Raw genomic sequence first — 27,644 nt, forward strand, 5'->3', positions numbered from 1 at the left:
AATTAAAATGCATCAAGGTGAAATTTATGGAAATCCAAACCAACTCCACCTGACTGAACTGAAGTCAAAGAGCATTTTTTGGGAAACCCTGAAGGAAGATTTGGCGAATGCAAAATGTATGTTCTGCGCTATACTGCAGAGGGGGAGGAAAAAAAAGCTTTTTTCGATTTTTTTTATTTTTTTATTTTTTTTAAATAGGAATCGATTTGACCTACTATCTCGATTTTAAAATCAAATGGATTTTTTCCCCAGCCCTTCTTTATAGGGACTTTTAAGATTAAAGGCTTTGTCAGGTAAATGCCAATAATTATAGATAAACAGGTTTCAGAAATTCAACAATAAAACTATAACCTCCAATATTTATATAAGGGCAAAAGTGGTTTTGCATTCTGTCATTCCAAAGGGTGTGTAACTTAGGGTGTTTTCACACCTGAGCCTTGTTTGGAACCTGGTGCATTTTCTCCCTTGGTTCGGTTTGTTTATGCATATGTGAACACGGTAATCATGCTTGGATTCACACCAGAATAATCGCTCAGAGACCGCCTGAATGAGGTGGTCTCAGTCTGCTGGCAAACAAACTCTGGAGCTGTTTAGTGTATGTGTAAAAGAAATCCCACCCAACGGACCAATGAACAGTCTTGTTGCTTTATTAACCATGAACACACCTGATAGCTCTTTGGTGACAAATTCTGGTGAGCACGTCAGGGCTATTTAAAGGAAAACACCACAGTTTTTTAATATTTTACAATGTTCTTACCTCAACAAATTAATACCTACCTATCTTTTTTCAATGCGTACACTTTATCTTTGTACAGTACAGCACATTGAGAATGTGTAAGCATTTAGCCTAGTCCCATTTATTCCATAGGATCCAAACGGGGATGAATTTAGAAGCCACCAAACACTTCCATGTTTTCCCTATTTAAGGACTGTTACATGAGTAGTTACACAAGTAAGTATGGTGGATAAAAAATGATAAATAATATATTGTATGGCGGAAGAGCACTTAGTTTGCAGCACTCCTGACTACTCTCTCCCTTCCGTCAATATTACTGCGCCCGTATTCTCATTTTATATAAGCTTAAAAATGTGCCATGTTTTGTTTTGTGTCACTAAACTTACTTGTGTAACTACTCATGTAACAGTCCTTAAATAGGGAAAACATGGATATGTTTGGTGGCTTCTAAATTCATCCCTTTTTGGATCCTGAGGAATGAATGGGGCTAGGCTAAATGCTAACACATTCACGTTGCACTCTACAATAATTAAGTGCACGCATTGAATAAAGATAGGTATGTATTAATTTGTCTAAGTTGAGGTAAGAACATAGTAAAATATTGAAAATCTGTGGTGTTTTCCTTTAGAACCAAAGTATGCCTTTTCCTTTAAAATGTCTTCTCAGCAATAGGTACATGGTAAGAATGTTGTCCCTCCTACGTTTTGATTCCTGCTCAAAATAATGAAGTAATATAACACAGTTACCAAAAAGCCACAATAATTTCACAAAGCTGCTGTCTGTCTATCCTGACAGATGACAACTTTGAGGTTCATTTAGAAATATTGCGAATGCAATCTTGTGAATGCAAAACAAACCAAGATTAAATTGCAACATTGTAACCATTTAACCCCCAGTTTCAGAATGAAGCAATCAATCTACTTGTCTGAAAACATTCTTAAATAGTTGATAGTAAATAAACCAGCCTTCCTTCATCCATCCAATCAAGTTAAAAACTTCATGAAATCATACTCATATATGTCATGTGAAACATATAAATACAAAAATTAACTTTTGTCTTTTGAACTGGCAGCTTTTATCAGGAATATACGACACTTGTTCAAGCACGTGGATCTAGGTAACAGTGACCCTGATACGAAAGCTCTAGTCAGTGCGCTGGTCAACCTCATTGAAGACCCAGACCAGGAAGTGCGCACATTGTTCGGCCAGAACATCAAGAACCTTCTAGAGTTTTGGAATGGGAATGGGTTTCTGAAGGAGGTAAAGATTGCTAGTTACGTATGTAACTGTGGTTCTGTGAATTCCGGATGACCGCCAGAGGCAGTGCTAAACACTAGTGGATTATCGCTGCCAAGCTAGATAGGTCGAGAAAACATAAAACAAAGTCACGTCGCGACGCAAACCGAGACGCAAGGATAAGTACCGTAGCAGCTCGGTGCCCAGCCTCGAAATGCTTTCTCGCGCATTCCGGGTGACAGAAAATCTCTGGCGGTCATCTGGAATTCACAGAACCACAGTTACATACGTAACTAGCGTTCTGTTTCATTCCTCCTGACCGCCAGAGGCAGTGCTAAACACTAGTGGATGACACATACCAACATAGTCACGAGGAATGTCACCCACCTGAATCACAGCTGATCTTGAAGGACCGCAGAACTCATGCGACAAGAAGCAGCCACATTCACTTTGTAAAATCGAGCAAAGGTACATGGTGAAGACCAGGTAGCAGCAGTGGAGATATCCATCAAAGAGATCCCTCTTAGAGCAGCCCAGGATGTCGAGACGGCCCTGGTAGAATGACAAGTAACATCATTTGGCAAGGGTTGACCAGATTTTGCATATGCCAACTTAATCACCTCCACAATCCAGTGAGACAATCTCTGCTTGGATAAGGGTGCACCTTTACGCACACCCCCGTAACAGACAAATAATTGGTCAGTCTGCCTGAAAGCAGTGGTAGCGTCAATATAGTATTTCAAGGCTCTCACCGGGCATAGGAGACGAGCCCTCCCATCAACGCTGGAGTCAGGTGAAGGCGGTTGAAAAGCCTGCAGATGAATAGACTGATTCACAAATTGTGGTGACAAAACCTTAGGTAAGAAAGCTGGATTCGGTCGAAGAATGACCCCAGAAACTTCAGGCAGCCAACGCAAGCACGATTCACTCACTGATAGCGCATGCATTTCTCCCACACGCTTAGCTGATGCAATAGCTAACAAAAAAGATGCCTTCAAAGATAACCACTTGATATCCGCAACAGCCAACGGTTCGAATGGTTGCGAACAAAGAAACTCAAGAACAAGAGGCAAATCCCACACAGGGAAAGGGGCAAGACGAACCGGCTTCAACCGTTTTGCACCCTTCAGAAAACTACATACAAGGTTATGAGACCCTAAAGAAGAACCCTCAACTGGTGCATGAAAAGCAGATATAGCAGCAACATAAACTTTTAAGGTGGAAGCTGCTTTATTCCCATCCAACAAGTGCTGCAAGAAACTTAAAAACTTTTGGTACTGTACAATGAACTGGGTCGACGTCCTGATTCTCACACCAAGAAGAAAACAGTCTCCAACGAGCGGCATAAAGCTGTCGTGTTGAAGGAGCTCTAGCATTTTCAATTGTATTGATAACAGCCCGTTCACAACCCACTAAGAGTGAGCTGGACCCAGCGGCCAAATCCAATGTTGAAGACGAGCCGGATCTGGGTGCCAAACACGGCCTTGTAGTTGGGAAAGGAGATCCCTCCTGACGGGAAGTTGCCATGGTTCGCCCCGTACCAGACTCAGAAGAAGGGGAAACCATGGCCTGGCCGGCCATCGAGGTGCAACTAACAGCACCCTGTGATTGCACAGGAGCACCCTGTGTAATGTTTCCCACAGTAGTGGAAATGGAGGAAATGCATACAACAGGCAGTTCGGCCACTCGTGAGCCAACGCATCCTGTCCCAACGGGCTGGATGTCTCTGTCCTTGCAAACCACAGACGGCAGTGGGTGGTCAGCTCTGACGCAAATAGATCGACTACTGCTTTGCCAAACCTTCGCCAAATTTCCTGCACCACATCCGGGTGGAGCCTCCATTCCCCCGGGAGCAACAAGTCCCTGGACAGAGCATCTGCCACCTGATTGGCTGATCCTGGAAGATGAACCGCTTTCAGAGAAGCCAATCGATGCTGAGACCATTTGAGGATCTGATGCGTTAGTTGTAAAGATGCGAGACCTGGTGCCGCCCTGGTGATTCAAATGGAAAACCGTAGATGTATTGTCGGATCGGATGAGTACATGGCGGCCAATCACGTTTGGCAGAAAGTGTTGTAGAGCTAAAAACACTGCTTTTAGTTCCAGAACATTTATATGTTCCAAGGTCTCCTGTTGCGACCAGTGGCTGCCAATTCCCCTCTGGTTCCACGTTGCACCCCATCCTGTCAGTGAAGCACCGGTTGTGATCACTTCTCGACGAGAAGTCACCACACCCAATCGAACACCAGTTCTCAGAAACCCCAATCGTTTCCAAGGCTTTAGTGCACGGACACAAGCGGCTGAAACAACAATCATTTGATGAAGATGTCTCACAGGGTCTAGTCTCAGGCTGTTGCTCCACCTCTGGAGAGGTCTGAGATGAAGCAGGCCCAGGGGAACCACAGGGGTGGCGGCAGCTAACATCCCCATTAGTTGTAGGAGAACACAATAAGGAATCTCCTTTCCCAGCTGGAATCGCGCCAGTAACTGGTGAATACTGTCCGACCGAGCGAGTGACAGTGTGGCGGACATTGCAAGAGAGTCGAGAGTCACGCCAATGAAGGTTACAGACTGTGTTGGAACCAAGTGACTCTTTGACTCGTTCACAGTCAGACCCAGCCGCTGGACATGTTCCAGTAAAATCTTGGTTTTCTGCAGAGCATGTTGTCTTGTTGGGGCACAGAGTAACCAGTCGTCTAAATAGGGCAGGATCCTCATGCCCTTGGACCAAAGAGGGGACAGAACTGCACCCATGCATCTTGTGAAGACGCGAGGAGCCAGGGACAGGCCAAAAGGAAGAACTCTGAACTGGTAGGCCTGCCCTTGAAAGCTGAACCGAAGGAACTTCCTGTGGTGAGGGGCAATGGGAATATGAAAATATGCATCCCTCAGATCCACAGTCACAAACCAGTCCCTTTCCATCACGGAACGCAGAACGTCGCTTGTCCATAACATACGAAAAGAGCTTCTTTAGGAACCCATTTAACCGGCGTAGGTCCAGAATGGGCCGAAAACACCCATCCTTCTTGGGAACAAGGAAGTACGTGGAGTAAAAATCGTCCCTCTGACTGAGGGGAGGAACTGGCTCTATGGCTCCCTTCAATAACAGTGAACCGATTTCTTGGGAGAGAGCCATCGATCTGGCCGGATCTTTGACAACCGTCTGAAAAACCCCTGAAAACCTGGGAGGCCGGCGTCGGAACTGCAAGGCGTAATCCCGGTTTATTGCTGCCAGAACCCAGGGGTCGGACACTGAACTTTCCCAGTAATCCAGATGTTGCATGGTAAAACGTCCGGCCGCCGGCCCAAGAGCTTCAGGGTTTCTGGTTTTTGCTTTTAGTTGCAATGGGGGGACGCTGGCGCGCTCCACCATGGTGTTGGTGGTGAAAGGAGCGTCGCCCCTGAACTGCCTCATTTCCTCTATGACGCTGTAAAGTTGGGGGCTGAGCAACATTGTGATGACGGGGACGCTGGTCTCGAATAGGGTAACGAGGTGGAGCTGGCGTGGCTGGCATCCGAAAAACAGGTGCCCGAGGGACCTGAGTGAGCTGACGCGAGGCTTCTGACAGCTTCATTCTCCTGTCCAAGACCTCAGAGACATTCGGACCAAAAAGATGACCTGGTACGATTGGTAGTTCTCTCAATGTCTTTTTACAATCTTCCGGCAACCTCGCCTGCGCTAGCCATACCTGGCGCCGGGCTGTCAGAAGTGTAGCCGAAAGCGTGCCAAGCTCACGAGTTACATGACCCATAGTCAGCAAAGCAGTCTGTAGAAATTGAAGCACAGAGTCATCAACCTTAGATGACTGTAGGGTTGTACTGCAAGCAAGAAGCAGCTGGCAGATAGTGTTCTCTGCTCTAGTAACATAAGCTACCGACTCATATGCTCTCTTTAACAAGGTGTCAGTACGTCCACATTGAGCACTAGGGCAGTGTACGTTGCCTCTCAGTGCTTCATCAGGCGACACAACCAGCGCTGCTACCGGCTGTTCAATCTCAGGAGCGCGTCCCACTCCAACGGAATCAGCCTCGGCCATAGATGCAAGAGTGCGAGCGGTTTTGGATCTCCTTTTAGGTACGTTGGAGCCCGTTAGTGCATTAGAGAACTCAGTTACAGTCCTTACACGGTGGCATCATAAAGGCAGTCTCATTAGCAGGTTGTCTGAAAAACACATTAGTTTGTGCAGGCTGAGCAGGTGATGTGTCAAGACCCAAACGAGCCATCGCCATGCGCAGTGGTGACAAAATGTCATCTGGAGAAGATGGATTTGTACCAGATGAATGTACAGACCCGCCGCTCGATTCATCTGCCGCGGACAGGTTGGAGAGAGCGTCCTGATGAGGGGGAAGCATGGCGAGTTCCTCGAATTCATCCTCACAAAAATGCAAATTAGAGGCACTTGTAGAAAGAGCATCCACCTCCGCATGTTGTCCTGACTTGGATGTATCCTCAGATGGTGCTGTTGAGATAGAGGGTTGTAAAGACAGAAGAAAACGTTTCATCTCCGCCAATTTTGACGAGAGAGAAGCAACCGTGTTCGACAGCGTTTGCTCCGCTGTATCGGTAGGTGGTACAGATTTAATCTTTTTTGGCGGAGCGCCAGCTGCGGCCGGCGCGTCATGCTTCTTAGCCCGTTTCGGTGCCGAGTGTTGCTGAACGAGGCTAACAGAAGACTTCGGATCTAATTCAGCAAGCCGGAGCTGTCTCTCTGATAGCGGTAGTAAGCTGCAGTGTAAACACGGATCAGTTAGAGCCTCCTTTAAATGTTGAGTTCCAAGGCACGATGGACATCGATCGTGTCCGTCGTCGGGAAGAAGGATGTTCGGACACAATTTGCACGTCGGCGGAAAACCGGAGAGAAGAGCGTTATGGGACATAGTTTGAATATGTCCTCGGTTGCACCGCGTCCAACAAGAAAAATCACAGGAGTATGAGTCAGCTGCCCTCGGATAGCACCGCAAGGCTCAAAAATATGTGAAAAATACAACGTTATTATGACGGCCACCGGATAGTACCGTAGGCGCAAATTATCGAACCAAAAACAAAACCAACCAAGTCACGTTAAGTTATGTATGGTTGCGATATAACGCAGCCCAATTGCAGCCGAGACCCGCCACCGGATAGCACCGTGAAGCACAGGGTATCGCTAACACGACAACAATACACGGCAAAATAAAATATCAAGAAATATATCACGTTGCGAGGGCACGCAATCTGAGTGTAGTCGGAACCAGCCACCGGTTAGGACCGTGAGGCACGAGGTATCGCCAACACTATTAAAAAGTAATAAAAGACTCACGTCTGCAGAAAATAATCCAAACTTCCAAAGGTGATGATATTGAGAGCGCTGTCACAGCTCGGGAGGGTGAATTTTCGCAACTCAGGTGAGCTGCACCAGACAGCACAATGATGACCTATCACAGCGAGAAAGCGAAAGAGGCTGGGCACCGAGCTGCTACGGTACTTATCCTTGCGTCTCGGTTTGCGTCACGACGTGACTTTGTTTTATGTTTTCTCGACCTATCTAGCTTGGCAGCGATAATCCACTAGTGTTTAGCACTGCCTCTGGCGGTCAGGAGGAATGAAACAGAACTTCATATCAATACACAGAATAACACTATGATGTAAGCACGTTATGTATGCACAGGTTAAGATTTGCTTTCTGGGTCTACAGCTTCTTGTGTCAAGGCTGAAGGAAGCTTACACAAATGCAAAGACCTCCAGAAACAATGAGCTCAAAAATACACTCATAATAACAACTGGAGAAATTGGGAGGTAAAGAATTTCTTTCTTTACTATTTATATTGTATTTGTTTTATATGTTTCAAAGAGGTAATCTAAAATCTTTTCTCGTGTTTATAATGCTGCTCAGAGCTGCTGAGGGGAACCTGGTGTCATTTGCTCTACTTCGCCTTCTTCACTGTCTGCTCTCCAAGTCCAGTCAGGTGTCAGTAGCCGCCTACACTGAGATTCAGGCATTGGCCACCTGTAGAGACCTTAAACTACAATCCTTCTTCAACCAATACAGGAATCCAATTTGCCAGGTCAGCATGCCTTTATTCTGAATTAAGTGATCAATGTTTTTTTTTTATCATGTACTGTTACCTGTGTTTTTTACACATCAATCATATTTTGATGAAGCATGGTTTTGACTGACTGAGATATCTGTAAAGTGATAGTCATAGGTGGGACGGAGTTTTCCCAAGATTTATACTACATGTTTACCTGCATAGTAACTGCGCTGATGTTTTAAACACAGACATCAGTCATTAAAAGAAAAAATGACTTTTTACATATTGTTTCAGTTCCTGGTGGAATCTTTGCATTCACGACATGTGACGGCTCTGCGCTGCACGCCGGATCAAAGCAGCGAGGCTCTGCAGGAGGAAGCAGCTCATCAGCGAGAGCTCGCATTGGACATCCTGTCTCATGTGGCACACGTCTTTGATTTCCCAGACCTGAACCGCTTCCTTAACGTAAGCCACAAAGTGTGACCATGTCTTTGAAATCCAGGACAAAGTGTCATTATCTTCTGTAATTATGAGATTAGGGGCATCAAAGTTTGCCATAGTTCACTGACAAGCTGGGCAATATCGCATCCATAATCGCAGGCAATATGTCCGCAATAATGAAGCCAAAATTGCCCCCATTGTCAGTGAACTACGGCTTTGTGTAGTAAGTGCCGCTCCACCAGACAGCAGGTGATGGCAATTTGCTACTTATCGAGGAACCGACTTTACTGATGAGATGCGCATGATAATAGCATGAGATTTTTCTAGCAGCCCTACTTGCAATAGATTCAGGTAGGGGAGAGCGGGGCACAACCTAACGCTTTTTGGTTTTGGCTCAATCATTCAAAAAGTATTTGAGTTTGATTTAATTATATTTTTACACAAGCAACACACACATATCTGCTACAAATGAAGTTTGTTTCTAGTACTTAACATTCTTGGACAATTATACCAAACGTGACAGAAGTGCAAACGTTACAACTTACCCCATAGGTGGGTTAACAGGCAGGGGGTTAGTTGTAACACTTGCAAAAAATTTAGTTTGCAGGCAGATATTTCAATACTATTTTATCTATATACTTGAAGTGGATATTGTTTATATATCTGTCTATAATAGACAGGTATCCACACTGTATTCATTCATCCAGCCCTTTTCTAACAATAGGTCAATTATAAATGGACACAAATGTTTAAATATGTGAGAAAAAGCAGCACAATTATGACAAAACATTTTTTACGCTAATGTTAGCAGTTTTCATATCATGAGTGCTGAGGGGAAGTAAAGTTCGGACCAGACACGTATCGCGTCACCGCACATGCGTCCGATGAAACGGTCTATATGCAGAGTATGCATAAATTGCTTGCCTCATGCTCACTAGTTGAGCTATGGGAAGACACCGGCCTGTGTCTTTTATCTTAAAATAAATGGGTTTGATGAGTTGTCTCTGTTTGAGTAACTCTCTTTTCTCACAGCGAAATCTACAGGTCTTACTTCCATTCCTGGCAGCCAAGGCCAGTCATACAGCGTCTGCCCTTATCCGAACCATTGCCAAGCAGCTAAACGTCAACCGTAGGGAAATGCTCATCAATAACTTCAAGTACATTTTCTCCCACCTTGTGTGTTCTTGTACCAAGGAGGAGCTGGAGAGAGCCTTCCATTACCTTAAGGTGTGGTTTTTAAATAAAGACAAGTGGTATGTAAGAAGGCGCCACTGCATGATCTGTCTAATAGTTTTTCTTATTCATAGAATGAGACAGAAATTGAATTGGGAAGTCTGCTCAGACAGGACTTCCAGGGTCTTCATAATGAGTTGCTGCTGCGTTTAGGAGAACACTACCAGCAGGTCTTTAACGGACTTGCTATTTTAGCTTCCTTCGCCTCCAGTGACGACCCCTACCAAGGCCCCAGAGAGATCACCACCCCAGGCTGCATGGTAAGACTTCTTGTATTTTTGATAGGCAAAATAATACTCAACAGATGAGAGCCCATGTGCATTCATCTCTCTCAAGATTTATGATAATCTAAGCCGTTTAACACAAACCAGTCCAACATCAGTGCTGTTCAGATTCAATTCATTGGGTTTTGACAAAACAGCTTTGTTTTATAGACTGTGTTAGTGGAAACGACCATATCTGATCAAGTATTGTATTTCTGCACAGGCGGATTATCTGCAGCCTAAGCTTCTGGGCATCCTGGCTTTCTTTAACATGCAGCTACTGAGCTCAAGTGCTGGAGAGAAGGAGAAAAAGAAAATGGTGGGTGTTCATAATTTTTAACAAACTAAATGTGCTTTGGCCTGGGTTTCGATGTAAATCATTGATGTACAGGATTTTTAGCTTATATATCTATATCTATCCAACAGTACACCGGTCATACAACATGTCCTAGAAGACAAGACATATTTTCCTCTGCCCTTACTTAAAAAGCACATTTCTGCATGACAGGATACAATCACTGCCAATCAACATACTTGATGTACATTATTTGGTGTTAGATATCACTGTAGGTTATGAAATGAAAAAATGAAATCCGTGCCAAATTTCAGTACCGTTACATCTTTTCTCCCAGGCCCTGAACAGTCTAATGTCTCTAATGAAGCTTATGGGTCCAAAGCACATCAGCTCTGTCAGGGTTAAGATGATGACCACACTCAGAACTGGCCTCAGATACAAAGAGGATTTCCCAGAACTCTGCTGCAGGTGTTTAATAATTTTGGTCGATTTCAAGATGATGTGTGAATGATGTGCAAAAAATAAATGGATAGTGATTTCATTCATATCTTGTTGTCTTAACAGGACGTGGGACTGTTTTGTTCGCTGTCTTGACCCATCTTATCTGGGTCCACTTTTGAGTCATGTAATCGTTGCTCTGTTACCTCTCATCTCTATCCAGCCTAAAGAGACTGCTGTCATTATGCACTACCTCATAGTGGAGAACAGGTCTGTATTGTTGTTGTTTTTTTACATTTTCTTGTCTAATAGGTCTATTTTTATTTTTAGAAATTTGATTTATTGTGTATTTAACCCTATTAAACCCAATGTGTCAGCCCCGACACATTTTACCAAGTGCTATTTACTGTATTTGACCGCAACTCTTCAACCATTTGCGCTATCAAAAAAATCCGAATTTCTCGTTAAAGTAGACAAATCGTGCTTTGTTAAATTCTTTTGATCACTAGTTTTCATTATTATTTCTAAATAGAAATAGTAACATTTATTTTAGTTTTTATATTATTTTTGTCTATTTACAAACTCACAACACACTGTAATGATCAATTATTGTAATTTATTAAAAGTCATTTATTTTCTGGAAAATATATATATTTATTATGGATTATTAAGGTAATTTCTGTTTTGTTAGTGTCACCAAGCAGATCTGGAAACAATCCTAAAATCTTGCTATTGATTAAGTTCACATTTTTACATTTCCTTTGGTGTGTAAGTGTGAATTAGTACATGTTAACAATATGCAAAAGGTTCATACCCCAAAGTAAATGATGACGCAAGTTATCGTCTCCAACGTAAATCTCTTTTCTTGGACTACAACAAACACACGGATTGTAGGCAACAGTTTACTTTACCTTGACCTGTTGACGTGGACATGGCGGTCATTATCATAATTCTGCCTGCTTCTGACATACAGAAGTTAACTCCTGTTAGCAACCGAATCTTTCAAACATGGTAAGGAGCGTCACATTTCCTGCTGACGCCAGAGGTATTCATGCCAATCACAACGTACAGATTAGTTGGCCAATCAGGGACACAGAGCTTTTCAAATCCGTGCGTTTCATGAAAAAATCTGGAGCCACAAAAATGTACAGTATGTGGAAAATGATGAGTTTTATAACCATAAGCCACGCGAACACATTATACTAAATACTCAAAATAACATTGTTTTATAAGAATGAAATAGGTGCTCTTTAAACTACTTTTGCTATTTTTATCTTGTCAGTTTGCCTTTGGTTTTATGAGCATTGAAAAATGTGTAAATGTATATTAAAAATGTATATAACACTGTTTGTGTCAAAATTGTTTCTTCTCATCTCAGGGAGGAAGTAGAAGATTTTCTTCATGAAATCTACTTCTTGCCTGACCATCCGGAATTGAAAGACATCCACAAAGTCTTTCAAGACTACCGTAAGGTACAAGCAATCACATCAAAGACTGCTAATCATTTGATCACTTGATCAATAAAATAAATTGGCTGCAATAATAATGGTTATAGGCAATAATACGCAATTATGTAACCACAGCAAACCTCAAAGAGCACTGACATGCAGACAGCATTGCAGCTCTCCATGCGTGCCATCCAGCATGAGAATGTGGATGTGCGCATCCATGCCCTCACCAGCCTAAAGGAGATGATTTACAAGAACCAGGTCAGACTCACTCATAATCAATTAGAGAGCATTACCAGCTTTTATGCAAAGAGATCCACACGTCATACAACTTGCAAATCATGTCAGCATAATGTACATTCTCACCATGTATACAAAATAATGGGGAACGCAACATAATTATTTACTGCTTATAGATTTAATTTACTTTATGAACTTCATGGTTTAGTGTGCAAAGGTTTCTACAGTAACTTCATTCTGTACAACAGGATGCTCTATTAAAGCATGTCTTGGATAGTGAGATGGTAGAGCCAGTGATCTCTCAGCTGGTTACGGTGTTGCTTCGTGGGTGCCAGGATGTGAATCCTGAAGCCAGGCTTTTGTGTGGGGAATGTCTAGGGGAGTTGGGAGCCATTGATCCTGGTCGTCTAGACTTGTCGTTAGCTGACACGCAAGGATCTGGCTCAACATTTGTGGTAAGACATTGCCAGTTTTGTTGTATGTTGATATGTGTGGCAAGCATATTCTCTGAAGATCATGTTTTGTTGAATACCAATTATATGTAAATGTTTAACGAATCACAAAATATTTTGTTTTCAGAGTGGGATAGATGATCCAAACTTTGCCTATGAGCTCCTCACAGAACTGACTAAAGCCTTCTTGGCTTATGCAGATGATGTTAGAGCCCAGGATGCTGCAGCTTATGCCATGCAGGTAAAATGTTTCTTGCAATCTTCAGATAACACTGTCGTAAATACATTTTAGGATACTTAAAGTAGGATGTGTGTTTCTGACCACACACGTTCTGTTTCAGGAATTATTATCAATATTCGAATGTCGGGAGGGCAGGACTGACTCAGCAGGTCGCAGACTATGGAGGAGATTTCCAGAGCAGGTTCAGGAAATCCTGGAGCCACATCTCAATACCAGGTTTGTCAAGATCATGCTTGACTTCTTGTTAACTGGTATGGTCATCCATATCTAGTTTTTTACAGTTTATTAACTCTTTCAATCTTCTGAAGGTATAAGAGTTCTCAGAAGGTGGTGAATTGGTCCAAGCTGAAAAAGCCAATATATCTCAGCAGCCGTGGAAGCAAATTCTCTGACTGGTCTGCAACATGGGCTGGGTACCTTATCAGTAAAGTAAGCCTATATCCGTTTGATTTTCTCATTGTATCAAGGATTCAAAACACTTGAATGTAATTCTGCCTTATCTTTATGTTTTAGGTTAGACATGAGCTTGCTGGGAAAGTTTTTAACTGCTGTAGTTTCATCATAAAGCATGATTATAAAGTGACAATCTACCTACTGCCTCACATACTGGTGTATGTGCTGATTGGATGCATACAAGAGGAGCAGCAAGAGGTACAAATTGCATTAAAATCCAAAAGACATCCTATTAATTGTTGATACGAAAATGTTCTTTGAGAACTTAAATGCAATAAACAATAATGGCGCTTTTCCATTGCACAGTACCCCACGGTATGGTTTGGGTCAGGTCGGGTCAGCTCACCTCACTTTGGCTTGGTTAGCTTTTCCATCGAGTTTAGTAACACTGCAGAGTGGGAGGGATTATGGGCGTGTTGTTATATTTGTGCTGCCAACTGCTGTGACATCATATAAGTGAGAGCGTTGTTGGAATATTTCCCAATACATTCATTTAATGTTATTTCTCAGTCCACCACAAAATTAAAATTAGTCACCATAAATAGATGTTTACACATCGTGTTTATCACTACCTCTGTCTCACATGACAGTTTCTGTACAAACAAACATGGCATCAGTTGTCGCACCCCGCTGAGCCTCATTTAAGTTGCATTTAAGCATGCGGACGTGCGGGTCCTGAATGTGCTGCCACAAAATGCAAGTTTGGAAAAAACGGTTATGGTATTCCTGATTCTCAACCTGGGAATGTTTTTCAACGCTAAAAGGGAGTTTGGGAAATTATATTTGACAACATGTTTGCTCAAAACAGTGCAAGCTAACACTAAGGAAAAGCTAATCTTTTAAATTATAGCGATGACGCTGGTAGTGACAATTCTCTCAGACCAATCAGTGATCTACAGTGTTTTCGCATCACGTTTTGGTATCAGCTCGGGTCGCTTGGAACCCCAACCGAGGTGGTACTAAAAAAACTATTGGGTACTACGTACTGCACACAGTGGAAAACCTGCCAAAAGTAAGCTGATCCGACCCAAACCGTGGGGTACTATGCAATGGAAAAACGCCATAAGGCTCAAAACAGTGGTTCTGTTAACATGTGTCCTACAGGTGACTGAAGAGATTATGGCGGTCCTGAAGGAAGGTGACCCGCGGTTAGCTCGACTGCATGAGAATGCTTCCAGCTTGAGTCAGCTCAGCACACAGACGGTCTTCTCCATGCTGGACCATCTTACTCAGTGGTCACGTCACAAACTGCAGAGCCTGAGTGCCAACAAGAGGGTAGGCAAACATGCCAGAGAGCAGCACCAGCCACAAGCCACGGGTAAGTTTGGCGAACCTAAATCATCTTTGATTCTCATAGACATTCATCTCAGAAATGTTGTTATAACATCATATACACTTAACATCAACTTTATAGTTTTGCTCTTTTATTAGACATTGTTTTAATTTCCTTTGTTCTTGCTGTTAGGTCCAGAGAACAGTGAATATCAGAGCGTGGTAGCCTTTCTCAATACCATCCCTCAGGATGTGCTGGCCAAAGCATCTTTTCGATCCAGAGCCTACACGCGGGCTGTCATGCACTTTGAGTCTTTTATCCGTGAGAAAAAGCAGAACATTCAGGACCATCTTACTTTCCTACAGGTATTAGCAGTTTTCACATCTTTGCACAGGGTGTTATGCATGGGATAATGTACGTATAGGCAGCAGGTTGTTATCGCAAAAATGAGCCCTGACAGTGGGACTCTTGTATCAAACTGAAGGGGCTTATTTTGCCATAACATGGCATACATTATCCCACTTATTACACGGCTACTTACCTCAAACATGGAAATATTATATTTGCTCAGTTTTAATGAAAAGCAGACCTTCTGCAAAGAAAACCCATTTAGTTTCAGTTTTGTACAGTTAAGACAAGACGTTCAAATGTCACAAACACGCTATTTGGTTAAATCATTTCTAAATATAATGTCATATATGTTATTAAAAGACATTTATATTTATTTTGTATAGTATTAAACTGTATTACCTGTCAAAATGATTTGCAGCATCCACATTTCCCTGTGTTATTAGTTTTGAGCGGTTGTTATCTGGGAATAACAAACCTGCAAATGTCACGACTGGCCAATCAGAATCAAGCATTCCATCCAGCTGTGTAATAAGGTTGCTTACGTCACATGTAGGGCTGCAACAATTAATCACGTGTCTCAGTAAAAATGCCTCTGAAATCGATTTTGAATCGATTCTGTGTTTCAAACAAAGCTTATTCGTGTACTACGGCATTTGGTCAGTAGGAAGTCTTTATCAATCTAAAATTATTATGAGTCAGAGTCGTTTATAACGTTCATTTAAAAAAGCAACACTCGTTAATCAAAAGCATTCAAAATATTATTTATTATCATGAAAATACCTGAAACAATTTGAAGAACAGCGATATAAATATTCCTATAGACATTTCCTGGAATAGCGTTTGTAATGCTACTTTGTCTGTGGCACAAAGAGAGTTTCTGCACGAGAGCGCCCCCTGGCTTTTGGATGTGCTAGGATTTCACCATAATTCATTCAAATTCATTCATTGAGAAAACGCACATTTGCACGATTAATCGTGACAGCCCTAGTCACATGTTCAGACAGACTTCTACATATATCACCCTAGATATATAGAATATTCTGTAGACAGCTTTGCATTATATAGTCACAGCTTTGCATAGTACAGCACTCATCATTCATACAGTTCTACAGGTTCCTCTGGACTTGCCAGTTCATTTATTTAATATTTTAGTTATTTCATATTGCATGAATTTTTAATATTACATTTTATCTTCTTATAACAGTACACCTCTATTCTTACTATTTGCATAATAAATGATATCTGCTAACTTGCTGCCTCTCCTCTAGAGTCTGTATGCAGCCATGCACGAGCCAGATGGTGTGAGGGGGGTGAATGCTCTGAGGAAAGAGGAGCCATCATTGAGAGAGCAGATCCTGGAGCATGAGAGCATTGGACTGCTGAGAGAATCCACTGCTTGCTATGACAGAGCCATCCAATTGGAGCCAGACCAGGTCAGCAATACATACACTCCTTTTCCAGTCCTACCTGGCAAATTCAGGTGATGTCCAAACCGAGACATAGTCAGAGTCAGGCTTATTACCAGTAAACTGCCAGTCCGATTCTTTATTAACATTAGAAACTATTTAGATATTCGTTTTATTTGATATTGTTAAATATTGTTTAGCTTAGGAGTGCTTTCATTGTCTGAATAATCCCTGTTTACATCACATTTTGATAACTCATGCCTTTTTCTTTACATGCAGCTTGTCCATTATCATGGGGTTATGAACTCTATGTTGGGTCTGGGTCAACTCTCCACTGTAATAACTCAGGTCAATGGAGTTTTGGCAAGCAGGTATATATATATTGATGCAGAACCAAGGCCTCTGGGCAGTTAAAGGAAAACACCACAGTTTTTCAATATTTTACTATGTTCTTACCTCAACTTAGATGAATTAATACAAACCTATCTTTTTTCAATGCTTGCACTTTTAATGTTTGTACAGCGTTTCTTGAAAGTGTTAGCATTTAGCCTAGCCCCATTCATTCCTATGGCTCCAAACAAAAGTTTTTTTTTGTGCCACCATACTTACTCGTGTAACTACTCATGTAACAGTCTTTAAATAGGGAAAACATGGAAGTGTTTGGTGGCTTCTAATTCATCCATGTTTGGAGCCATAGGAATGAATGGGGCTAGGCTAAATGCTAACACATTCTTAACACGTGGTACAAAGATTAGGTGCACGCATTGAAAAAATATAGGTATTTATTAATTAGTCTAAGTTGAGGTAAGAACATTGTAAAATATTGGAAAACAGTGTTTTCCTTTAAAGATACCCCAACACAAATCACCGTATGCTTTGTTTTTAAAACTAATGTTTTGTTTAAAGGCCACGATGGAAGTCAGATCTGAATGCATATCGGGTCGAGGCGGCATGGAAACTATCAAAGTGGGACTTGGTTGAAGACTACCTTGCTTCTGGTAAAGCATGTTTTAATGTTGTTAGAAACCTTACAGTAAGTAAGTTCCTCTGATTAAAGAAGTGTTGAGAGCCTTGTGTTGTGTTTTGCAGATTGCAAGTCCAGCACTTGGGGTATGAGACTTGGCCAAATGCTTGTGGCTGCCAAGAAGCAAGACAATGAAGCGTTTTATGAAAAGCTTAAAATAGCCAGGAAAGAGCAGGTGGTCCCTTTATCAGCTGCCAGTTTTGAGTGTGGTACCTATCAAAGAGGATACGAGTACATAGTCAGGTAACGTTATGTAACATTCTGGGCCCTATCTTGCACCCAGCGCAATTGACTTTGTCAGTGACACATGTATCATTCGTATTTTGCACCGGCGCACAGCTGGTTTTTCCCTCCACAAACGCACGTCGGCAAACTAGGGAATGAACTTGCGCTCCCTGGGCGGTTCAGTGCAAAAAAAGAGGCGTGTTCCGGCGCAAACCATCCCTGATGCTATTTTGCCGTTTCAAAAAACAATTGCGCCACTGACCAGAAAAAAAAAGTTTAAAGTCAGTGGCGCGTTGCGCGTGGTTCATTATGCTATTTTAAGGGCGCATGCTTGACCATAATGTATAGCGTGCACAACGCGCATACACTTTGCATCTAATCTACACAGATGCAACAGTTATTTTTGCAAATCATAAATTGTTACACAAAAAAATATTAATACACGAGATAAGGGAAATCATAGTGGTGAGCATTGTGGTAATAGTTTTTATTTATTGTGTGGCTGCGTTAAAAAATTATCATGCAAATAACGATTAAAATATTTTCATAAGTTTGTTGTGTGGCTGTATTACGTTTATTTTATGTAAATAATAATTAAAATGTTTTCACAAGAAACCTTAATGTGTATGAACTTGATTTGTAAGAGTACTTTGGGGTTGGACCTTGCTTGCGTTTCTTGGGTCCGATTTCAAAGCCCCCAAACCCTTTCAGCTGTGAGGGTGGACGCAGCGATGTCCTCTGCTGGCGTCAGGTCATGTGTAGGCAGATCCACCTCCCGTTACACAGCGTGCCCGATTTATGCTGGCAAGCTTGGGATTTACAAGAACGTCGGTCTCCTCGGCTGTGAACCGCTCCTGGCGTGCGCCTGGTAAATCCGTCATAATAATAGCAACCCGCCATGGAACTTGCGCCCTTGCGTTTAAAGGGAATGTTGGATAGCGTTCTGATTGGTTTATTTGACGTTACGCCCAAACCAGACCTATGAATAATGAACCTACTTCAGACCAACCCCTTATTGATTTGCGCCCGGAGCAAGAGTTATTTCTCACGCCGGGAAAATAGCAACAGCGCCCAAGATCCGCACACAAACTCACTTGCGCGTTGCGCTTCGCACTTGCGTTTCAGATCGTTAAAATATGGCCCTCTGTGTTTAATTCATGTTCGGGTCAATGACTAGCATTTGTCGCATTATAGTGATTATCGCAGAATTCCCCAAACATTTCCCTCATTTTAATGGTTTAATGAAGTAAAAATATGAGCCCAGGCTGTGAACTTTAAAATATAAACTGTCTTAGAAAAACCAGTAAAGCCTGTAAACAGGGTCAAAATTTGCGCAATGCCTAGAAGCATACAAAGAAAGGGAGATGACGTAACTGCCTTGTTTACGTGAAGTTGAGCAGTTAGTTCATGTGAAGGTTGTTTTGAAAGAGAAGAACATAAACTTCCTGTTGTCTGGATACATTTATAATGTCAGATGACAAAAAACAGCCAGAAACCATGAACACAAAAGCCATCTGCTCTATACCTGACACCAGGTGTGTAATAACACTCCTTTGTTGATGTACAAGCAACACCTACAGGTATTATGCGGATGAATAACAAGTTCATCTGTCTAGAACAGTTTATCACCTTGAAGTGATATAAACAACTTAAAATGTCATAATATACAGTACTGTCCAAAAGTCTTATGCCACCACCACCAGACTGGTTGTTTTTGAAGTTTTAATGTCCATCCATATTTATTTTTCATTCTATTTTATTAAGATACAAACAGAAAATACAGGAAATATGTACAAAACAAAAAGTGTGTTTTGTGTGACCTCTCTTGGCACTAAACACATCTTGAGCGTTTTTGAGCAGAATGAAGTAAAAAGAGGAATTTCTTTACAATTAGAAATCAGGTTTTTAATTTATTTTGGTTTAAGAGTTCCTGCAGTTTCCTGCTATTGCTGAAGTGGAAGGGGAGTTTACCGACACATCAGTTTACATTTTTATACAGTTTTTAATACTATATACACATTTCCTGTATATTCTGGATGTATTATATTATAGAGACTGAGAAATAATTATATATGATCAAAACATTGCAAAAACAACAAATCTAATTCTGGCATGGTGGCCTAAGACTTTTGCACAGTACTGTATATTATTAAAATAATTAGTCAAAAATGTTTCGGCCTTTAAAACTAAAACTTTCTACTCTCTTACTACAGTAAATCTCTTAAGTAAATGAGTAAATATTTTTTGTATTAACTGACATCATGCCACACAAATGCTAATATAGAAGCTTAACGTACTAAACATTTAGCATACTACAGTTGTCAGTATGCACTTCATGAAATACTTCAATTCAAGGTTTCACAACAGCACTGCTTTACTATTGTTGGGTCTGTATTGGTGTGTGTTTTAGGTTGCACATGCTGTGTGAGTTGGAGCATGCTTTTACTGAGCTGCCGAAAGACGGCACAGAAGCAAGAGGATCCAAGCAGTCTGAACCCAAACTCAACTGGGATGCCCGCCTGCTTATGACCCAGAACTCGTTTAGAGCCAAGGAACCAGTGCTGGCTCTACGCAGAGCTCTGCTCAGTCTCAGTAAAGGGTATGAGCACATTTCTCCTGTTCACTAGACTATAAAGAATGTTAAACTTTACTGCCATTTCATAAAACAAAAGAGCTAATTTATAGACTCACAATGAACATTTCTGTTCTCAGTGTCTTATTTATTGAATCATTTTATATAATCCTGAATCTTAAAATAAATGCTTTTTAAAGGAATAGTCACACAAAAATAAATATTTAATTGTTATTTTTCCAAAGCCATACATTAAGCTTGTGTGAGGAACAGACAGTTACTTGCCAGCACTATTTAACATTTCTTTTCATTGTATGGCAGATTGGACATAAATAAATAAATAAATAAATAGTTTTAGTGTTCCACTAAAAATCTGATGACATGATCAAGAGTATATGATGCCAGATTTTACATTTTTGGGGTTAACTATAAGATATAACCATTTTTATATACTGTAATATTTAAGAAAGGAATGCCGTATAAAAACGTATAGTTACAAAGCTTAGACCTATTTTCTAATGAAGACTTTTTTTGCAGAGCTTCATGTGAGGAACAAGTTGAAGCGTGCTGGTTGCAGAGTGCTCGTGTGGCCAGGAAAGCTGGACACCACCAGACAGCCTTTAATGCCCTGCTCAACGCTGAAAACTCCCATGTCTCTGAGCTCTTTATTGAGAAAGCCAAGTGGCTCTGGTCTAAGGTACAATTTGTATATTTGCATTTAGACCCGTTTACAGCCCACGTGATCAAATAGCCTGCGCAGGCAACAGAAATATGCAACATTTGGGCAACAGAAATAGTGTTCTTCCCCATTGGTTCTAAAACATTCTAAAACGTTTCCCAGCATCAAAATGTCTGGTTGTTGCATTTGGTTGCACTAATATAATATATTTATATACTATATACGTATATATGTATCTGGCCACTTTATATTTGGCCATCTGCTTACGTCTTCTATCCACTCCACTTGATAAAGTCAACTTTTTAAAGTAACTTTCTCTGTTTGTGTTGCTTCACTGCTGATTCTTGCCATACTTCCGTTGCCAAAATGCGTGCAGATACCTTGCCATGTCATTATTGTGTTCAAACAGTAAAAGGGTCTATACTTGCTAAATTGTCTCCATAACCAGATGTATAGTTAAAGAGATATTCACCAAAAAACAAAAAAGTCAACATTTACTTACTCTCAAGTTGTTCCAAACCAAAATGTCTTTGTTCTGCTAAACAGAAATTAAGATTTTATAAAAAAAATTGGTAATAACCAACCAGATCTGGGACATCATTCACTTCCATAGTATTATTTTTTCCCACAATCGAAGTCAATGGTGCCCCAGATCTGCTTGGTGGTTACAAACATTTTTCAAAGCATCTTCCTTTGTATCCAGCAGAACAAAGACATTTATACAAGCTGGAAACAACTTGAGGATAAATAAATGATAACAGAATTTTACTTCTTCTGCAAACTATCAAGAACTATAAAGAAAGCTGTTGGGTAAAAGACATAAAGGGCCCTATCTTGCACCCAGCGCAATTGACTTTGTCAGTGACGCATGTATCATTCGTATTTTGCGCCGGCGCACAGCGGGGTTTTTCCCTCCACAGATGCACGTCAGCAAACTAGGGAATGAACTTGCGCTCCCTGGGCGGTTCAGCGCAAAAAGGAGGCGTGTTGCGGCGCAAACCATCTCTTATGCTATTTTGCAGTTTCAAAAAACAATTGCGCTACTAACAAAAAAAAACTAGTCTAAAGTCAGTGGCGCGTTGCGCGTTGTTCATTATGCTAATTTAAATTTGTACTATTTTAATGGTGTCTTAAACTTGTAAAATGGCAGGCGGGGCAACTCTCCGTACAAGGAGCGCATTAAAACTTTTCTGGAAAATAGGTAATGATTGGTTGTACCATCTGTCATTTTCGGCGATTTAGGCAAAATATACTGTGAAAAAAGCATTCAAATGTTGTTTAATTTTAACAACTTTTTACAAAGCATTATTCCAGACTCCAGAAAATAACATTTTTTAAGCTTGTTTTGTCATTGCCCTTGTGATTGTTACAGGGTGATGTGCATCAAGCGCTCATAATCCTGCAGAAAGGTGTGCAGCAGTGTTTTCCTGATGAACAACCTCTCACAGACCCCAAGAGAATCCAGATTAAAGGAAATGCCATGCTGCTGGTGGGCAGATACATGGAGGAGACGGCCAACTTTGAGAGCAATGCGATTATGAAAACATATAAGGTATATCAGCTGGTCTGTGCAAAATCAACTACAATGTTCAGTAGCATGTACTATAAAATAGGAATTAGATGACAAAATGTTTCTCTCAAACAGGATGTCACTCATCTATTGCCGGAATGGGAGGATGGAAACTTTTACCTGGCCAAGTACTATGACAAAGTGATGCCTATGGTCACCGACAACAAATTGGAAAGACAGGGCAACCTCATCCGTTACATAGTCACTTATTTTGGAAAGTAAGATGTTTTTATTGTTAACCCTTGAGTGGGCTTTTTTATTGTATGTGTAATTTTTAGATACAGTAACACTCTGCTCTCTTAATAGAGCCCTGCAGTTTGGTAATCAATACATCTATCAGGCCATGCCCAGAATGCTAACATTGTGGCTCGATTATGGAGCCAAAGTGTATGAGTTTGAAAAGGGTAAGGCGGAAAAACTAACTTGTCATCTCTTTTATTCCATCATGTGAGAACAGTACTAAACAAACACCTAAACTGTAACTATTCTGTTTAGCGGGCCGTTCAGACCGGGTCCAGATGCGTGGAGAACTTACTAAGATCAATGCTGTGATCAGCGAACACACCAACAATCTTTCACCCTACCAGTTCCTCACAGCCTTTTCGCAGCTGATCTCACGAATCTGCCACTCCAACAACGAGGTCTTTGCTGTGCTGATGGAGATCGTGGCCAAGGTTTTCTTAGCTTATCCACAACAAGCTATGTGGATGATGACGGCGGTATCAAAGGTCAGAAACCTTACACTACAAATTCAATTATAAATAAGACTTTGACTCGAAAAATATTATTCCAACCTTTCTGTCACCAGATGGAATTTTTGAATAAATTACGTACTAGTAATTTAGAGATGCTCAATCATACAGCAATGGTTTTGACAATACCTCAGTGTTTATGCTTTTTTATGCTTATTTATGAATTATTTATTATGTCGTCTCTTAAAAAAATCATGTCTAACCATTTTTTTCTGATAAAATCTGATTTTTGTTTTTATTTTATTTTTTAGTCCTCCTATCCTACTCGAATGAACAGATGTAAAGAGATATTAAAGAAGGCCATCAGTTTGAATGAATCATTTGGGAAATTTATTGGAGATGCCAACCGACTGAACGACAAGCTAGTGGAGCTCTGCAATAAACCGGTAGGACAGACTGTGCCCACTAGCCATAAAGCTAGCTATTAGGCTTTTATTTTAAAATGACTTCTTGTTTAAAAATCAACCTTTTGGTTGTGTAGGTGGATGGGAACAGCAGCACCCTGAGCATGAGTGTACACTTTAAAATGCTGAAGAAACTGGTAGAGGAGCCCACCTTCAGTCAGATCCTCATCCCACTGCAATCTGTCCTCATACCCACCCTGCCCTCCACCGGAGGAGCAAACCCCAAACATGATGCCTTTCCAGGGCACTGGGTGTATCTGGCTGGCTTTGATGACACGGTGAGACTTATCTCCCTATACCACCGTTTTTAAAACACCATGTTTGGTTCTCATTTTAAATCTTTGTGCTTTTTTATCTCATGCTTGAAGGTGGAGATCTTGGCGTCTCTGCAGAAGCCAAAGAAGATCTCGCTCAAGGGCTCCGATGGAAAGTTTTACACCATGATGTGCAAACCCAAAGATGATTTGAGGAAAGACTGCAGGCTTATGGAGTTCAACTGTTTGATTAATAAGGTACTATGTGCAGATAGATTTGTTTAGAAAATACATACATTTTCCTAAAAACTTAAATAAATCTTAATCTGGGCAGTTTATTTCTGTAAAGCTGTTTTAAATACAGTCAGTATTGTATAAAGCACTATATAAAAAGCGACTTGACTGTTTTGTTTGTTAGTCTTTGAGAAAAGATGCTGAGTCTAGAAGGAGGGATCTACGCATTCGGACATATGCAGTCATTCCTCTGAATGAAGAGTGTGGCTTCATTGAGTGGGTCAACAACACGGCAGGTTTACGCCACATCCTCACAAAGCTTTATAAAGAGAAAGGTTTGTTTATTACAATGGATTTGTTTTTTGGAAAAAAATATGCCTGACATCTTACTCTGATGCAAATCTAGTTTTGTTTTGGGAATTTGCTATGAAGTTTGTTATTCAAATACTGGTCATAAAAATATTGTTGATGTCAGTGCCTCCATTTAAATGTGTTTTTGACCCTGTATAGTGAAAAAGGGTATTTGTTCTTCTAAACACAGGGATCTATGTCAGTGGGACAGAGCTGAGGAAACTCATTTTGCCGAAAACAGCCTCTTTTCAGGAGAAGCTGAAGTTGCACAAAGATGTCCTGTGTGCCAGACACCCACCAGTTTTTCATGAGTGGTTTCTGCGGACATTTCCCGACCCCACTTCTTGGTATATCAGTCTTTAAAGGAAAACACTACAGTTTTTCAATATTTTACTATGTTCTTACCTCAACGAATTAATACATACCTATCTTTTTTCATTGTGTGCACTTTTAATCTTTCTACAGAGCATTGTGAATGTGTTAGCATTTAGCCTAGCCCCATTCATTCCTATGGCTCCAAACAGGGATGAATTTAGAAGCCACTAAACACTTCCATGTTTCTATATTTAAAGTCTGTTACATGATTGGTTACACGAGTAAGTATGGTAGCACAAAATAAAACTTTTGTTTGGAGCCATAGGAATGAATGGGGCTAGGCTAAATGCTAACACATTCACGACGCGCTGTACAAAGATTAAAAGTGCATGCATTGAAAAAAGAAAGGTATGTCTATGTATTAAATCATCTAAGTTGAGGTAAGAACATAGTAAAATATTAAAAAACGGTGGTGTTTTCCTTGAAGGGTTAACAGTCATTATATTCTTGCACAATAGTATGCTTAACCTTTGCTAAAATATGGATAGCTAAAATTACGGTTTGTATAATTTGTCAAAAGGGATGAATGTATATCTTGTGGTTTGCAGGTACAATAGCAGGTCTGCATACTGTCGCTCTACAGCGGTCATGTCTATGGTGGGCTATATTCTTGGACTGGGTGATCGCCATGGAGAGAACATTTTATTTGACTCTTTTACTGGCGAGTGCGTCCATGTGGATTTCAACTGCCTCTTCAACAAGGTGTGAGAGAAAGTGATGGGTATATGGAAAAAAGCGCTGCAGTGTTTTAATTTAGTTCATGCATATATTCTTTAATATATTTGGAACATGGCTTAGAACAAATGTTTTTGGTGCTGAAGGGGGAGACATTTGATGTTCCCGAGGTGGTCCCTTTTCGGCTTACTCAGAACATGGTTCATGCGATGGGACCCATGGGCACAGAGGGCCTGTTCAGACAGGCTTGTGAAGTCACACTCAGACTGATGAGGGACCAGAGGGAGCCGCTTATGAGGTGAACATCTTAGACCTATAGAGACAAATGTACATAAAGTGGAGTTTCTCTTGTAACTTGAACATACATAGTCATACATTTACTTACATAGTCGCTGGAGAACTGGAGGTTGTCTCTGTTAACACATGTAGAGACTCAATAGCAGTTAAAAATTATTGGAGGCAGTTGGTTGGGTGAATACCGATAAGCTTTTGAGAGTGAAAAACTGATGACACTTTGCTAGGATGTGATCCAAACGTTTTGGTCTGCAATACACATACAGTATGCATGCGCAAGAATGATTGTGTAACCAAGTGTTTAGTTACAGTTCTCCTATACATAAATAAGTAATAAAATAAGAAAGCAGATCAATAACAGTTTATTTAATATAAACCTTTTAATCGCTGATGTTCTGCACAAACATATTTTGTCTGGCCAACCATACATAAGATATACATCATATTGTTCAAGATTATATATATAGATAGAGTATTAGTATGACAATTTATCTCTTATTCCTCTATTTAGCGTTTTGAAAACATTCCTGCATGATCCCTTGGTGGAGTGGAGTAAACCTGTCAAAGGTTCCTCCAAGACACAAGTGAATGAATCTGGAGAGATCCTCAATGAGAAGGTACTCTGCCCTCTCAGCAAAGTGGGCTTGAACCATAAACGCTGCCATTAGACCTTAAGGACTACCTCTTAAAGTGCAACATGATCTGTTCAAAATACTGTCTGTTAATATCTAAGTAAGCAAAAATGTTTATCTCTTATTCCTTTAAAGGCTAAGACCCATGTTCTGGACATAGACCAGCGCCTTCAGGGAGTGATTAAGAACAGGAATAAAGTCATGGGTTTGCCTCTGTCCATTGAGGGCCATGTACACTACCTCATTCAAGAATCCACTGATGATAACCTCTTGTGCCTAATGTACCTTGGATGGGGTCCTTATCTGTGATAAAATATTTGCACTTCAGAGTTCGTTTTGGACCAAAACTGAATATAAGTTTTCTGTCTAGTACTGCACTTTTCCAACCACATGTCATTTCTGTTTAGTATTGTATGTTTCCAAACACATTGTTCAAATTTCTGTTTCACTGTTCTACAGTATTCAATGCACTTCAATGCACAAGTTATTAAAATGTCATTAATGTTTCAAAAGTAGTAATTTATTGAAATTCAAACTGTAAACTGCTGCAAACTAAGTCCTCTTCCGGCATAAAGTTTAGTTCTCATTTTTATCCGCTTAAAAAAAATCATGTTTTATTTTGTGCCACCATACTTACTCGTGTAACTACTCATGTTACAGTCTTTAATAGGGAAAACATGGAAGTGTTTGGTGGCTACTAAATTCTTCCCTGTTTGGATCCTAAGGAATGAATGGGGCTAGGATAAATGCTAACACATTCACGACATGCTGTACAAAGATTAAGTACACACATAGAAAAAAGATAGGTATGTATTAATTTGTCTAAGTTGAGGTAAGAACATAGTAAAAATATTAAAAAAACGGTGGTGTTTTTCTTTAAAAATGGACAATATAGAAAAAGTAAAAAAAGAAACATTACTACTAAACGTACATTTAAAATAGATGTATCAGTTAAAAAAAATATTTACTCGTGCTATTGCGGCTTGTTTCCCTCTGTGTGAGCAAGAGTATGTTTGTGTAAAATGTCATCCATAACATACTATTATTTAGCGCTTTAAATATGTGACTGCTCAGTGCTGTCTGCG

General features: G+C 40.7%; 1 protein-coding gene across 1 annotated transcript in view; it reads left to right on the plus strand.

Moving 5' to 3' along the window:
- Positions 1-27,060, plus strand: part of atr (ATR checkpoint kinase) — a 32,858-nt gene extending 5,798 nt beyond the window's left edge. The window contains exons 11-47 of the mRNA XM_065276072.1: positions 1,809-1,996; positions 7,648-7,748; positions 7,846-8,017; positions 8,279-8,449; positions 9,458-9,652; positions 9,733-9,918; positions 10,145-10,240; positions 10,554-10,684; positions 10,781-10,924; positions 12,033-12,126; positions 12,238-12,363; positions 12,591-12,797; positions 12,922-13,035; positions 13,136-13,251; positions 13,344-13,464; positions 13,549-13,686; positions 14,593-14,806; positions 14,954-15,126; positions 16,381-16,545; positions 16,798-16,889; positions 17,425-17,516; positions 17,608-17,785; positions 20,178-20,366; positions 20,877-21,036; positions 22,391-22,570; positions 22,664-22,806; positions 22,895-22,992; positions 23,084-23,316; positions 23,592-23,726; positions 23,822-24,022; positions 24,113-24,256; positions 24,417-24,567; positions 24,774-24,930; positions 25,507-25,660; positions 25,780-25,931; positions 26,439-26,544; positions 26,695-27,060. Coding sequence (XP_065132144.1) covers positions 1,809-1,996; positions 7,648-7,748; positions 7,846-8,017; positions 8,279-8,449; positions 9,458-9,652; positions 9,733-9,918; positions 10,145-10,240; positions 10,554-10,684; positions 10,781-10,924; positions 12,033-12,126; positions 12,238-12,363; positions 12,591-12,797; positions 12,922-13,035; positions 13,136-13,251; positions 13,344-13,464; positions 13,549-13,686; positions 14,593-14,806; positions 14,954-15,126; positions 16,381-16,545; positions 16,798-16,889; positions 17,425-17,516; positions 17,608-17,785; positions 20,178-20,366; positions 20,877-21,036; positions 22,391-22,570; positions 22,664-22,806; positions 22,895-22,992; positions 23,084-23,316; positions 23,592-23,726; positions 23,822-24,022; positions 24,113-24,256; positions 24,417-24,567; positions 24,774-24,930; positions 25,507-25,660; positions 25,780-25,931; positions 26,439-26,544; positions 26,695-26,868 — 5,591 coding nt within the window. The 3' untranslated portion in view covers positions 26,869-27,060. The remainder of the gene's footprint in view (positions 1-1,808; positions 1,997-7,647; positions 7,749-7,845; positions 8,018-8,278; positions 8,450-9,457; positions 9,653-9,732; positions 9,919-10,144; positions 10,241-10,553; positions 10,685-10,780; positions 10,925-12,032; positions 12,127-12,237; positions 12,364-12,590; positions 12,798-12,921; positions 13,036-13,135; positions 13,252-13,343; positions 13,465-13,548; positions 13,687-14,592; positions 14,807-14,953; positions 15,127-16,380; positions 16,546-16,797; positions 16,890-17,424; positions 17,517-17,607; positions 17,786-20,177; positions 20,367-20,876; positions 21,037-22,390; positions 22,571-22,663; positions 22,807-22,894; positions 22,993-23,083; positions 23,317-23,591; positions 23,727-23,821; positions 24,023-24,112; positions 24,257-24,416; positions 24,568-24,773; positions 24,931-25,506; positions 25,661-25,779; positions 25,932-26,438; positions 26,545-26,694) is intronic.
- The last annotated feature ends 584 nt before the right edge of the window (positions 27,061-27,644 follow it).

Source organism: Paramisgurnus dabryanus, chromosome 6, assembly GCF_030506205.2.
Source record: "Paramisgurnus dabryanus chromosome 6, PD_genome_1.1, whole genome shotgun sequence".
Classification (NCBI taxonomy): Eukaryota; Metazoa; Chordata; class Actinopteri; order Cypriniformes; family Cobitidae; genus Paramisgurnus; species Paramisgurnus dabryanus.